Raw genomic sequence first — 15,590 nt, 5'->3', positions numbered from 1 at the left:
GCTCGAAGTGAACCGGTTCTTCACAAACTCCCTCCGCTCATGAATGAGCCCGGGCTCGAGCGTGGGCCTCTTCAGCTTCTCACAGTCGCTGCCTGGGGTTCAAGATTATTTTCGCAACGTGTAAGCAAAAGTGTCCAAAAGATGAAAGCTGCAGCAACTGAGGTTGGGTTTTCCTGAGGGAGAAGGAAGAGGATGGCTTTCTATCGCACACACCACAGGCTTTTCCTCCGGCTACACACAGGCCAGAAAAGTGAGGAAAAGCCAGGCTACCAGCCCATAATAATAGTTATAACAATATGTTTCTTGGGGAGCTTTCTCTATGCCAGGTACCAAGGTATGGAATACCTAAATACTCAAAACTTGTATGGGGAAGAGACTATCATTATCACCATATTACAGATAAGGAAAATGAGACCCAGGTACTAGTAAATGTCTAACCCAAGAGAAACTCAGTTCTGACTCCAAGTCTTCCCATTAACCACTATACAAAGAGGTCCCTGCCCTCCACACCACCCCCATGACCACCCTAACAACGTAACTGATTTCCTTAGCAGGTTCCATTTGCCCCAAACCCATTGTTTTATATATTATAATATGGCCTGTGTAGAGTCCTTTTTTTTTTTCTGTTTGTTTCATTTTTTCCCCTCCTTCAATAAAATTTATTGGCTATTAAAAGTAATTAATCATACCAACAACCCACTTAAAAGATAGGAGATCCTACCTGGTTTGTGTCATGAAAAAAATCAACTTTCACACATACAGTAGTTTTCCCCCTTCACTGTGTTACAGAAAAGTGAGGATTTCAAACAAGTTGTCAGCCCCCAAGTGATATGGCCTCCACCCAGTGGTAATCTCTCCTCTTCACTATCTAAAGTTCTCCAAAACCTTCCTTTCTTCTTCCATTCACTGGGTATCTCTGGGAACTCAGACGCAAAGGGGACCACTCTGCTCAAACAGAATCAAATTGGATAAAACCTGACAGACAACCTGATTTGGTAAATACAAAAACAAACATTTCAGTTAAAAATTAGACCAAGCTGGAGAGGGCTATTTGAAATAACCTCTTGAGAGTCTGTTTCGTTTTACTTCAGCATTTGAAAAGAGAGTGAGTTTAGATACACAACCAATCTGCCATCCTACCAAGAGATAGATGCCTTTTCACTGGATTTTGAGGCAGCCTGACAAAAGTATGCTCACAAAGTCACTCACAAAATGACTTTCACAAAGTCACTCACTCCAGGATGCCTTTGAGTGATGGATCTCTTCTCTCCCAATTAAAATATGGGTTGCCTTACAACCCACATTTCAGGAATAGATCTACTGAAAAAATAAGCTATCCACTGACAAGAAGTTTCTTGGGGGGGGCGGGGGGAGGACTGAAACAATTCCACCAGGGGGCGCTATCCTCACTGAAAGTAAAAAATACAGAGCTCCTAATTTAAAGCGCTTTGCACACTAACCAGCCTAAAATAAATATTTTTTTGAGAGCTTTTAAGATGAACAATGAAATTGTCTTCAAATCTAACATTCTATAGTTAAATAAAACATAAAACTTTTCTTTCCACAAAGAACAATGATGATATAACATTTCATTACGTGCCAGGCATGGATCTATGCACTTTACTTAAAATCTCATACAACCTCCTCACACTATAAATATAATCCTCATTTTACATATGGAGAAACTGAGGCACAATTAAGTGACTTAACAGAGTCACCAATAGGCAGAGCTGAGATTCAAAGTCTGACAGTCTGACTCCCAAGTCCATCACTAACACACAGAAAAACATGGAATCACAATATAAGGAGATTTATTGCTGAATGTGTTTTGCTATGTCACTGATTATATCATAGATCCAGAAATACATAAAATTAGCTTATTACTAATTCTATCACCTGACAGTAATGTTCATTGCATTTTGACATCATTTTCACTTGTACATAAATACCTATCAGTGAAGGGGACACATCACTTAAGTTCACTTATTTGTCAGATGTATGCCATTGAAAAGACCAAAATTCTAGATTTAAGAAGTAGGAGGAGGAGAAGGATCTTCTATGGTTAAAAGGTAAAAAGAAAAAAAATGCAGTTGATGTAAAACCGACATAGAAGTTTTGAATCATATTCCAAATATTGACTTTATATATATGTTTACATATATATGCTAATGTATGACGTAGGTATAATATATGTAAACACAGATGTACACCTATTATTTCTAAAATAATGAAAATAAAATACCACATACTAAACCTCAAAAAAAAAAAAAACAGTAGAAAGATCTGCTCTTTCTATTTTTAAAGGTTGATAATAAAGAGTATAAACTACAGGCAGAGCTATAGCTTAAAACAAAATACTCTGAGTAAATCATTTATTATTAGGACCATATTGTGACTCTCTAAATTACCCCCAGTCTTTGGAGCTTACTTTGCATTCCCCGTTATATTTCCAAACTTGGGACACATCTGTGATTCTTGAGAGGCTAGCAACGCATTTTGTAATGGGCAAATATTCAAATATTATTGGAAAAACCCCAGAATGTGTGTCTTGAGAAATTTACTGCCCCGATTTATTAGAAATCTGGAAAAAGGTATTTTATTCAGCCACAGGTAAACCTGTTTCAGACATTCAGATTACAATTTCTTTAGATAAACTTTACCAGCAACTGGGCTTTTAGTGCGTGGGGGGATGGGGGGAGGGCAGACTCACATGTGCCTTCAGTATTAAGTTTTTAGCATTCAAGGTCCTTCTAATTTAGTCCACTTCCTACTCGTTGTGCAATTTTGTAAAATTAAGGAAAGTACATGAAAGAGCACAAACAAGGATCTTCACTCCAATACTGGGTGCGCTAACAACACACTAAACCCAAATACCCATCAGATGGAGGCTAGTTAAATAATTGTAGCATATCAACACGTTGGACTACTGGGCAATTTAAAAAAAAAATGAGGCAGCTTTGTGTATACGGATGTAGAAGTAGAAAAAAGCAAGGTGCAGGATGGGAGGGAGACGCAAGAGGGAGGGGATATGGGGATATATGTATACATATAGCTGATTCACTTTGTTACACAGCAGAAACTAACACACCATTGTAAAGCAATTATACTCCAATAAAGATGTTAATAAATAAATAAAAAAAGATATTATGAGCACAAAAAAAAAAAGGCAAGGTGCAGAACAGTGGGTATAATGTGCTAGCATTTATGTGAAGAAACATACACATAACTGGAAACACTGATTGACTCCAGGCAACATACAAGGGACTGAGGCATGGGTATCAGAGGAAGACTTACTTTTTGAACACCCCTTTGAAAAAAGTGTTTGAATTTTTTTAACCAGGTCCATGAAAGATCTTTTCCAATTATAATCGATTATAAAGTTAACATTAATAATTTAATAATCAGCTTTTAGAACTTTTAATAAAAATTAAATGGCTAAAGAAACCCTGAAACTCGTCTAATGCTACCTAATTTGTGGTTTCTTTGCTACACTCACATCTGCTTTCTACTTGAGCTCTTATATACTGGGGACAAGTGACTCACAGAAAGCTTTGGTTTACCACTGCTCGTAGAAGCACCGGCACCATTTTCCTTGATCTACCCTTTAGATACGAAACACAACAGAGATTGTTCTGAGTCGTTTGCTTTTTGTATATATTTTACATCTGCAAGCTTTAAAATGGTAGATCCAGACTTCCTGGAAGAAGGGACAATATATTTACTTGAATATACTGACTCAGGTGTCCTTGAGTCCATACTCACCATGGCTAAGCCACAGTTATAAAGGAAGGGTGTCCAAGAAACTGCTTCCATTTTTATCCTGTTCATTCCTGAAAATCCAACAGGAGATTCTTTTCATTCTCTAAAATTCTGTTCTGTGCATAAAGCAGTATCTGGATATCTGATCTTAAATGGAAACATTACCTGAAAATGGCACTATCTTTTTAAAAACTTCAAAATTGGCCCTCTTATTTTTAGCCTTTGGAGGTGGGAGAGAATGACTAACAACAAAAGCTGATTGGTTCTGCTGCAGGAGTGCATTCATTCACATCTGACTCTCTCCAGTGGGCAGAATTGTATTTCTTTTGAAGTAAAGGCAATTAGCAGAAACTAATCTCAAGTTTAAAATCACACTTATTCAAAATGAAGTGAAATGTGAGCCGTCCTATCCTAGGGCAGGTGTGGGGAGAAGCCACCCGCAGATTATGTAAGGGTTGAATGCATTCCCCGACCTCAGTTCCAACTCCGGCTCTACTAGCCCACAGCTGGGACTTGGGAAAGTTTCTGCACCTATAAAATGGGAATACTGTCACTTCTTGTAGGGTTGTTGTGAGGACTGAATGAGATAAGGCAAGAAAACACCTAGTCTGGTGTTAACCACACATTGTTGGGGGGCGGGGCGGAGCAAAGAGATTTGAGGCCAGAATTGTACACTTTGGCAGTCTTCAGGGACCAAATTCACAGAAAGGGTCTAAGTGCTCTTCTTGCCTTGGTCTGGATGAAGACAGGAGGCCTAAGTGAGTTTTCAAAGAACTTCAATAAATGCAACTGGAGGGGATGCTGGAGCTGTAGTGTAAACCCTGGTAGCAGTGTCATGAACTCTTGAGCCAAGAGGCGAAGAAAAGAAGGCAAGGGCAGTGAAAGGGTAATGCAGCCAAGAGGGAGGAGAAGATACTATCTGGGTGCGTGAGTAGGCACTTAGGCAACCAGAGCTGCTTCTGAGCTCCAGAGGCCCTTGGTTGAATACTTGTTTATCCAGCTCCGGTCAAAGCTTACCGAGATTCGGCTGAGACACGGCCATGGACCTCTGGGGCGCTGGTGTGGAAGTGGCAGCTGGGTGGAGGTTCATATGATTCAGGGGCTGATTCATCGCCTTCCTAGGGTCTTGCCATGTGGTGATTTTTTCTATGTGACTAAAAGAAGGAAAACAATTACCTCTTTCATTGTTAGCATTATCAATATCATCATCACCAGTAACAACACAACAGTTAAATGATGCTGGCTCTTCTTCCCTTAGGATCTGCTTATATGAGGTTGACACATTGTTTTCAGCCAAGGTCAGGCTTGCCCACTTACCCTCCATCCAAGTTGGGCCACGTTGGGGATTTTGCAGGGGACTCTCTGAACATAAGTCCATGACTTAGCTGACCAGCTGCCCCTATGTGCAAACACACTCTTAAGGTTTTTCTGCCTTACCAGGGATGGACAAGCCCCAGCGTTCCTCCCCACGGTCCAAGGAGCCTACGTTCTCCAACCCCCTGTGCTCACTGCCATCCAAGCACTGGGATACCACAGTGCAAACTCCTCTCCCAAAGCTGGACCCTGCGCTCCTGCCCGCCAGCCCTCCCACACTCTCCCAGCTCATATAATTGACATAATGAGGACGCCTCCCCCTGTCCTCAGCCAAAGACAGGGCCCTTGAAACCAAACTCATGAACATCACATTGCTGAGCTCTTACAAAGGGTAAGACACTGTGAGGTCCACATAGGTAATACGTAGACCCTCAAGAAGTTTATGTTCCACCATGCAAGGTAACAACTGTGTAGCTGGAGAACAGGGTAGCAGGAAATAAGTGTAGGAAGTGCCAGATTATGGAGGAACCCAGATGCTGAGGCATAAGGGTTTCTGAGGGAGGAGACATGATTAGACTTTTGGTCATATACAACTTCCAGGGTTTGTTATTACAACTTAATCTCAGAGAAACTAGCATGACATCAGCTTCTACCCAGAGTTTCCAATATGTCCTTAGAAAGATGGACGGGGGACTTCCCTGGCGGTCCAGTGGTTAGGACTCTGTGCTTCCACCGCAGGGGGCACGGGTTCGATCCCTGGTCGGGGGACTAAGATCCCACATGCCTTGCAGCGCAACCAAAAAAAAAACAAAAGATGGATGGGACATCTAGCTTTGTCTACCTCCTTCCACACCACATCTTAAGTCACTTCTGGTGCCTTAAAGACCCTGTGCCACTCCATAAACTCTTTTTTGAGAGTTTATTACATTTTCCTTTTAAAGATAAGCATATTCATTTGGTGCCACAATTCTTGTTTTATGAACTGTATCAGAGATCTTTCTGTATTTATCAAAGACAACGAACTTTGATAGCAGAAGCTGAATGTCAGTCCTTTGTTCCAAGCCTTGTAACTAGGTTGTCTCTGCCAAACCAAAGGGCAATGTCAACCCCACACACTATAGACCTTTCTGGATCCACGTGAAAAGGAGAGAGATTGCTCCTTTCAAACACACCTTACTTTTGAAATAACAATGGCTTCCTTTGAATCCTTAGTGTAGGAAACCACTATTAGTATCATTAGGCTAAATCCTAAATCAGTGCAATCTCCTGCACTGGAGTTGTATTTATCTTTTATTTTGCTTCTGTTTCCTCATATCTGAATACTGCCACTGCTAAAATTCTTCTTCAGATTTCTTCATCCCAGACGGGAAGTTATTGCCATGGGGAGCTCATTCATTGCCTTGAGTGAAAACTTGGATGTTTTCCCAAGAAGGCCTTTAAAATGAGTATGATTAAAAAAAAAAAAAAGTCAGCCTTCATAAAGGAGGCAAAATTAAGTTGAACTGTTGAGTTTCATACTATAGGAGCCATCAGTGGTCTTTAAAAAATAATCAAAAATAAACTGGGAGGAATAAAAATTAAAAACCAAGACGATTTTGTTAAGAAAAACACAAACGGGGTTGGGGGAGGGGCTGAACTACAGAGATGAAAGTCAATTACCTAAGCCTAAAGGAAGAAACAACTGTCTTGGTTACACCTTCAAGTTTAATAACTGTAATTCTATTCAAAGCTTGCATAAAATCCTTTGTCAACTTTTGGTCTTGAGAAGACTCATAGCCAGCCTCAGGGGGTCTGTCACAGGCCTTCCAAGTGAGGAAACAATAGATGAGGATGTGAAAATTAAGTAAGCCCCCTTTAGCAAAGTAATTAGAGTTAAGAAACCCTTTGACTAGCTATTCCTTCAGGACTCTTACTACTAAAACATGTTTTCCCAAGGTAGGCACGTCCTACAGAAATACTTTCCACTGTGGTACCAGGAGGGGAAGTATCCTTCTCTCTTTCGTGAGCCTTTCTTAGAACCTCTGGCACCATGGATATTGATACTGTGGTAGAAGCAGCATGAACGAAGCCCTGGTGAGACGCAGTGACATACACCGTACGGTGGAAGACATTTAAGGACGCTGCTGTGTACAGACACTCAGCTATCTGTCAGTGGTCGGAACTAGACAGGAACCAGAATGATGCATTCCCAAATGCCAGTCCCCCACTCTCCCCTCCCATTCTGAACAAGTGGGCTGGGATTCCCAAATCTGGGGAGAGCAGAAAGGCCCGCACCCAAAGTGGTAGAGGAGCCCAGCTTGCCTGAGGACTGCCACCACGGCTGGCCAGCCTCCATCCCCTGGGACAGAGGTGAGGGCTTTCTGGGTGGACCCTTTGGCCCTCATCCTGATAGATCCGACCCCAAAGATGCACAACTCAGCCGCGGCTTCAAGCCCCAGAACTCCCCCAGGACCGTGGGAGTCTCCGCAGCCCACCCTTCAAACTCCACACCCAGCCAACGCTTTTAAAGGAGTTTTGTTCCCAGTGAATTTGTTAATTAAAAGTGTCACTCACTGTATTCCCCAGAGACTTGAGTACAAGAGGGAGCCTTTCATACGTGAGCAGCTCTCATTGCTCTGAAACAACCCTGAGAAGAAAGCCATTCCAGCTCCCAGCCTCTGTACATCCGTCGACCTCACGGCAGCTTTACTCTAAAGCTCAGTTTATGTGATGTCCAGGGCGGCTCCTGGTCTGAATGCCAACAGCAAGGGCACTGCTCACAAGAACTTAATCCACTGCTCATGATTTGATTTGAAAACTAAATTCTCTTATTGTTCAAATCGCTTAGCTCCCCTCACCCCATTCCCAAACGTAGGATAAACCACTCGTTATTTCATACTGCTGTCTCATCTCTACTCCTTCTCTCAGAGCTACTGAGTCACTTCCTTTCTTGTATTTCTCAGTGCAGCCTTACTGTTTGCCAGCACCCACAGTTTAGCTAGATTAATCCCCACTTCCCTACTACTCCCACCCCTCCCTGATGTCACTCCCTTAAAGAATCCACTTCAAGAAAATGTCTAAGGAAAAAAAGAAAAAAAAAATCGATAAAAAGAAAGAAAGGAAGGAAGGAGGGAGGGAGGGAGGGAAGGAAGGAAGGGAGGGAGGGAGGAAGAAAAAGTCTCTGCTATTTTAAAAGTCTAGTTTTTCTTAAAATTTTATATATTTATATATACTTACATATGTATATTCAATCTGCCTATTAGTGTGTATTCTATGATCACACATTCTATACAGCTTTCATATGAAAATGGAACAAAAAAAGAAAATAAATACCAAGTATTTATGGTGATATATGCAAGTAATATGCTCACTGGAGCTTTTTTTTCCCCCTTATCTAAACTCTTCTGTACTTTCCAGTTTTTAACAGAGATAATGTATTGTTTTCATAACAAGTAAAAACAGAAACACTCATGAAGGTGCAAAAAGACAAAAAGGAAAATGATGCATGGATATGCAGGTCATAGGTACTAAAAAGTTATTGGAGATAAACTACAGATTTGGCTCCTATTTTTGAGTGGCCAAAGTAAGAAGGGAAATGGATTCAATTACATGGCTCCATGCTTTTTATAAAGAAAAAAGAATGCCAGTTTCTAAGAGAAAGAAAAACTCTTCTTGACACACACACACAATTTTCCTGGACTTAAAAAATGTCTGCAAGGGTTTCACATGGAGGCCTGGGGTGGTGTGCAGTGGAAATGGTACCTGAAAGAAAGATAATCGGGGTGGTCTTTTCCTCTTCCTTTGGGGGCCCCTTTGACCACTACTTCCCATACTGCCTTTCTTCACAGTCTCATAAAGGACAAACCTCCAACCACATCAGGGTCTGTGAAAGGACTGCCCAGGTCGGCAAAGAGCCTCAGCTCTGAGGACCTGAATTTTGCCCAGGGGCAACAAAGGTCAGCATTTCTCTGAGAAGATATTTGGCTGGAAATGGTAGCTTATGGAAAACTGTGCTGTGTTAAATAATTCTTCCTTCTAGAATTAATGTATTCTTCAATAAAGACACAAGTTGAAAAAGTCATTTTATGTATTAGGAGAATTCTATGTTGGGGGTTAGAATGTCATGGAAATCATTGGGGGAGGGGGCAGCATTACCACCCTCTCCTATCAGCCTGGCCCCTCCCATCGGCCTCCAGGGGATTGTTAATTTAGCTCCTATTTCCACCCTTCCAGCCCCCTGCATGACCTTTCACCTTGATGAGGGCAGTGGCCTCCAGGCTTCTCCTCCAGTCTCTCAGGTTTTCCTCTTGCCCTCCATCCCTTCCCCACCCTCTCTATCTATAATCCCTTCTTTAACCCACCTCCAGACTCATCCCAAGGACAGCTGGGATCCTAGTCACCCGCGGACCCTTAGTCCCCCCTGGCCATTGACAGCCTACTGGGAGACAGTATGAGGCACTATGGCCTCTGGAAAGACCACAGGCTTGGAGTCACACATACCTGAGTTTTCATGTAGCTCTGACCCTGTGTGACCTACGTGGACAAGACATTTAACCCATCCTAGTCTCAGCACCCATATCCGTGAGACGGGTAAAAAAGCCAACAAATGCTCCGGTTCCTTCTTGCAAGGGTGAAAAAGGTCTGTTCTAGGAAACCTGTAACGGCCAAAGTCACCTGCCAATTTCATGACCAGTTCACTGGGCTTCCCCTGCTCACTTCCTCAGCAAATAAATCCACAGAAGGCAGCTCCAGCCTCCAGCCCAAGGCTGGCAACCTTTGGTTCAAGTTTTTATTCAACAAGTGTGGATTGTGTATCTATTGTGCACGTGCACTTGGTAGGCATAAAAATGAAAAGCATTTTGTAAATATAAGATCCTGACTGGCAGCAGAACCATGAAAGGCAAAGATAAAATCTTATCTGTAAAAATAGAATCCACCGACTCCTTACAGCCCAGGAAAAGGCCTGGTGTTTTTGGACGAATTTACCCTCCAGTTCATGACCTATTACACTAACTTTATGGAAGGAAGCCACACAACAAAGACTTTCTGAAATAGAGAAGGCCTATGTAATACATTTTGTATTGCTGGAAGCATACAAAGATATAAAAATAGGAATGATTATAAGTGCTTAATTTTGAAAGAATTTAGAGTTCGCAGCAACGTAATAAGCTGCTTGCTCATTTCTATGGGCAAAGATTTCATTTCCAAATATAAGTGTTTGGCCTTTTTACTCCTCCTCCTCTCTTAATATATTAGAGTTTCACATTAGGTAGTGTCAGAAATTACTCAGGGCTCCCTACACTCAACAGAGCTATTAGGGCAGGACTTAGAAGCAGTGTCTTCTTTTCTACCACCCAGGCCCAGCTAGGTGGTTAAAGAGAACCACACCAAAGAGGTGGGAATTTAAAGGCAACCTGGGGTCATAAAACCAAGGCTGACTGGCTCAAAACTCAGTTCACATTCAGTGCTGCTTGGCTTCATCCCCTGGCCAATCCCAGTTTCTCTTTAACCTCTCCCTTCATTCTTTCTTGTTTGGGGGGGTGTTAATATTTCTCTTCCAATGGAACATAAGCTCTTTTGATGATAGATAGGACCCTAGGGGCAGAGCAAGGTGTCTTGCACATTGTAGGCACTTGAAAAACAATACTCCTGCAACCCCCATAATATTCACAAGACCAATCGAGGGCCAAAGTAAATTATCTTATTTTTAAAAATCAGACATTAAAATTTTTTTTGACTTTCTAGGCCAATTCACCGCCCTCTTAATGTTCTAACAAAAGTATATATACACTGAAGATTACGTGCTTAAAAACTGCTAACTGAAATAGCTTTGCAGCTTGCTTGTTGTGAACCAGTTCAATTAAACTCATCAGTGTTAAAAATGAAAACTGAAACAGATTTGCACGAGGTTGATAATTTCCCAGGCAGGGCTTGCCAAGTAAACTGGAACCGCTGTCAGCAGACAACAAATACTATGCCGGTGTTTAATCCTATACCAGATGGCAAGAAGACTTGCCCAAGACTCACATTAAAGTTTTGAAAATTTTCCACAATTAGAATTAAAATACAAACACTAAAAGCTGGTTTACTTTTTTATTGTATTTCAGGGATAAATGCTGCCTGTGTTTCAATCACATTACACATGTAGGCAGTGTGTTCTGATTTAAATTTCAAGACCTAGGAAATGACACATCATATCTTACTCATACCTTGCGTTTCTCTGAGTGGCGCCTTTTGTTGTGCTTTGTTTTTTGCCAGTGATACTTGGCTCTTCCGACTGACACCAGAGGTGGGTCTTAACCACAAGAACAAAGACAGCTGGAATACACACTTACTAATTCTCCCAGGCCCAGAGGCACACTCTTTCTTAGTTCCTCTGCCGTCACCAAACCCAGAGAGAAGTGGGAGCTGATCAGAGTGGGAGCCCCACGGCAGTGGTAGCTCAAAGCCCACGTTTAAACTGGCAACCCGATCTGATGAGTAGCCATCAGTAAATTGTTCCCCTCTGTTTAACCCTATCAGCCCAGCTGGTTAATGGGAATTTGGCTTCTGAATACATTGACAATCGGATATAAAGTGCTGGCTCTCCACCTGGCTGAACAGATCCATAGCTAATGTTTTATTTTCTTTCTAAAGCCACCAGTCTCCCTCCCAAGTTGCCATCCTTCCTACTGTCACCCCAGTTGATGATTCTTTGTCCCAAAGCAGCTTTCATAACACTACAACTGGTTACAATTCTTATTCTGTTCTGCCCAAATCCTAAACATCACCACCTCTTGCTAGTCCGATTCATAAGAATAGAAGATACAAAGAGGTAAAAGTCAGGCTGCAAATGTACCTAGTGGACACATCCATTAGCAAAACATTCATATCATTCATAGATTAAGTCCGAAAGCTATAAAAACCGACTCTCTCATGTCGTACAATAAAGGTGACTGTTCACACAACAGAAGTGTGTTGGCTGAGAAAGCTCATCCTTCTTTGAAACCACAAGTAATTTATAGTTAAAAGGTTCCGGTCAGATTTTCACTTCGGCAGCTCATCACACATAGCTGCAGTCTGTGACACAGGACTAATAATTCATATATAAGTAGGGGATTTTTTTTAGGATCCTCTAATAAAAGATGATACCAGACCAGAAGTATTATTTTGGTGCACGCTTCCGGTCTCTACCATTCACTTGCCAATTCAAAAAATTTCAGAGTTCTCTGGAATTCCGAATGAATGGCAGGGATTGTATTTTTAACCACCAGGCTCTAATCCTCGACTTCCATCCCAGCAGTGCCAAGAAGTCTCTACTTGTTGAAATTAGCAGCAGTAGGAGCCGCAGCAGCGTGAAAGGTCTGCGGGCACTTCCGCCGCGGCCAGCTGCGGGCATCTATCTACGTGAATCCTTTCCACAGAGCATCACCAGCTTTTCTGCAAGTTCATTCCTGACCCTGCTCGGTCCGGGCAGAAGCTGAGTCAGGCAGAGCTGCTGTCAGCCCCGAAGTGCAGAGCGAGCCCACGTGAGGCTGTAATCTACGTAGTTCCTTCCTGCAGGGGTTTCTTTACCAGCGTTTTGTCCCTGGGGTGGGAAAGTAGGGGACACTATGAATACACCACTTTTGGAGAAAGCCTCTTTGGGAAGCGGGTGACTCATGGACACAGCCCCAAGGTGTGACTCACTGACCTCGCTTCGGAGGTTGAGCTATTGTGTGAGGCTCCCCGTCATCCCCGCGGAGGTCTCCAACACCACCCGACCGGGGCAAACCCGACTTGGTCTCTGCAAACTGAGCCAGCTCTTGCTTCACTTCATTTTTCCTATTCCCAAAAACAGCAAGAAGAAAAAGGACTGCGTTTCTGTTTGCTTGTTTGCCTTTGGCCAAGCACCCGATTAAAGAACTTCGGCTGTATTGCAATTGTAGTATCGACGCTCAGCCTATTTTTTCGCTTTTCATGTCAGGATCAATAATGATATTAAAAGATTTATAAATCACGTTGTTTCTTGTGTTGAAACCGAACAACAATGTAAGAGTTTATTTTACCACGTTTTATTATTTCCAGGTATCAAGTATAAAATATGTACTTGGTACCTCTTTTCCCACTTTTTCCTTTTTCACAAACAAAAATATGGGATGGGAATGAGGAGAAGTGAAGAAAAGATGAGTTGCCTAGTGAATGGCAAATTCTAGAATTATCAAAGGAAGTAAAAGGCACTCATCCATTCATTCAGTTCGTTCGACAAGATGCATTTACACTGGCACTGTATCTTCCATGAGGATTCAGTTCCAAAATCAGTTTTGGCAAATGTGGAGTGTGGTGAAAATTACCACTGAAAATCCTTTAAATGGCCCATAATGTACAGTCTGCTAAGCTTTGTGTATATTATAAGGTCTTTCAATAAGTCCAACACAGATGGATCCTTCCAGAGTTAGGACATGGTACTGTTTCTACAGCCAAGCTCCAGATGAAGTGATGCTGTCCCCAAATACTTATGTTGGGATTTGGTAGGCATGGAGAGTTGACTTCATGCCACTTAAATAGGCATATGGTCCTGAATGCCTGCAGTGCCCTTTCCTCTGGGATGGACGGAACAGAAGATGATCTAGCGTGGGCCCTAGGAGCTGGCAATCAGGTGGGTAGTGGCAATGAAATAAAGGGTGGTGTGGAGGTTAACAGAGCACAGCCCCTATTTTTATTGTTATTATAAATGGTCCAGAGCCTGACATTCTATCTTGATAGCTGCATGTTAGATACGCTCCCCATATCAGCTGCATCTGACATCTGGGAAGCAGCTTTAATCTCGCGATCAGTATTTTAAAGAATTTTTTTTAAACCACCGAGCTACTTGAAGTGCTCAAATACTTTGAAAGTTGTTTTTCCAGGCTTTCTGTGCCCAACACGTGTTTCAACGTGTTGTTTTTCCAGTTGTTCTTAAATGGGACATTGACACACAGCTTGTTCTAACGGGGCCAAATGAACTAAATGTCACTTGCCCAAAGAAACAGGGCAAAACCTCCTAAAAACCAAAAATTCTTTTGGGTTAGTCTAGTTTCTCCTCTATTCATGTGGGGGGAGTCAATTCCTTTTTGTTGGTTTGTTTTTTTTTTAATTCTGGGAAGAGGATGAGCCACCCTGGGCTCTGGGTGTCAGTCACTTTCTGCACATGTTTGAAAGACAAGACACATGGAACTAGAGAAAAGACGGCACGAACCCCAACCCCAGTCTGGAGAAAGACTGGAGGTGCTTTTCACAGCCCGCATCTCATTTCGCAAGAAACGGTTTGGAGGATGGAAGACAAAAGAAGGGGAGTTGAGTTAGGCTTCCCAGGCAGGGAGGGGAGAGGGACACTGGAGGCCTTGAAGATAATCACCGGGCAACACTGCTTATGTTTCCTGTAAACTCAGCCCACAATGTCTCTTTACATGTATTTCTTGGCATCTCTGGTTGAAAGCATCACCCAAATGAGGCAGTACTGCAGTAGCTTTGAACTTTGCCTCTGCAATTAACCAGTTAAGAGACCACTGAAACTTTACTTAGCATCTCCAAGCCTCAGTTTCCTCCACTGTAAAATAGGCATAAGAACATCCTTTCATGAGGTTGTTTTGAATATTTCATCCAATAACAAAAGTAAAACACTCACCCGCGAGTGCCAGACACACATGACACTCTATAAATATTAATTCTTCTTCTTTCTCTCATGAAAATGTATCCCAACTTTTTACAAAGATCTGAGGAATTCAAATGCAAAAAAATCAGCAAACACCCTAGGGTACAATGAAACCAAGAAAATGGGGGAAAATGAGAGTGCACATCCATTCACTGCAAAAACTACAGATTTATTTGATTTCACATAGAGTAGCTAGTTAATAATTGATCTAGAGACAAAAACATTCTCAAAATACAAAAGAACTAGCAAACCACCAGCCTCAGTGGCTCCTTCACTACCACCCCTCCTCCCAGCCTGCATTCTAACAATAACAACTCTCAGATCCAGTGTAAGAAAAGGCCAAAGCTGAGATTCCTCTAGTGCCCTCATTAGGCACTTTTAGCGGTGATGAGCGTCCCATGTCAGCACAAGACCTTCAGCCTCATGTATAAAGTAGAAAGGATTTCAGCTTGAAGTGAAAAGCAAAGACTGAATACCAGAAAAAGAGTATCTAATGGCTTTCCATCCTTCCTAACAGAAATGTTCAAGAAGTTTTACACTAATTTAGTTTTTTAATCACTTACAGGGTTACAAGAGTTCACCCGCATAGCTCACCCCAAAATGTAGGGATACGGATTAGGTACAGAAACGCAAGAAGACTTGAAGTTTCTGTGACTCAACAAAATGGAAAAACAAATTTAGCCTAAAAAGTACTATAGTTTTATACAAAGCATGTTAATGCAAACTCCAAAGAGAGTTAGCTTTGTACCCACAGGTGGATGTTAATCAAAAATATACTATGGCTTTAATCTTTTGTATTTAACAAAGAACAGAAATATGGATCTGTTTCCATTTTTTATGACTTATTTCCCCATCCAAACCCCACTGTTCTTCACTAAAGTGGCTG

General features: G+C 42.0%; 1 protein-coding gene across 1 annotated transcript in view; it reads right to left on the bottom strand.

Annotated features, from left to right (window-relative positions):
• The window catches only part of WWTR1 (WW domain containing transcription regulator 1), a 129,353-nt gene that overhangs the window by 45,967 nt on the left and 67,796 nt on the right, over nt 1–15,590 (bottom strand). Inside the window, exon 3 of the mRNA XM_061194576.1 lies at nt 4,777–4,913. Within this exon, the coding sequence (XP_061050559.1) occupies nt 4,777–4,913 (137 nt within the window). The remainder of the gene's footprint in view (nt 1–4,776; nt 4,914–15,590) is intronic.

Source organism: Eubalaena glacialis, chromosome 6, assembly GCF_028564815.1.
Source record: "Eubalaena glacialis isolate mEubGla1 chromosome 6, mEubGla1.1.hap2.+ XY, whole genome shotgun sequence".
In the NCBI taxonomy this organism is placed as follows: Eukaryota; Metazoa; Chordata; class Mammalia; order Artiodactyla; family Balaenidae; genus Eubalaena; species Eubalaena glacialis.
The sequence above is the reverse complement of the archived record's forward strand: the minus strand, read 5'-3'. Positions and strand labels throughout refer to the sequence as shown.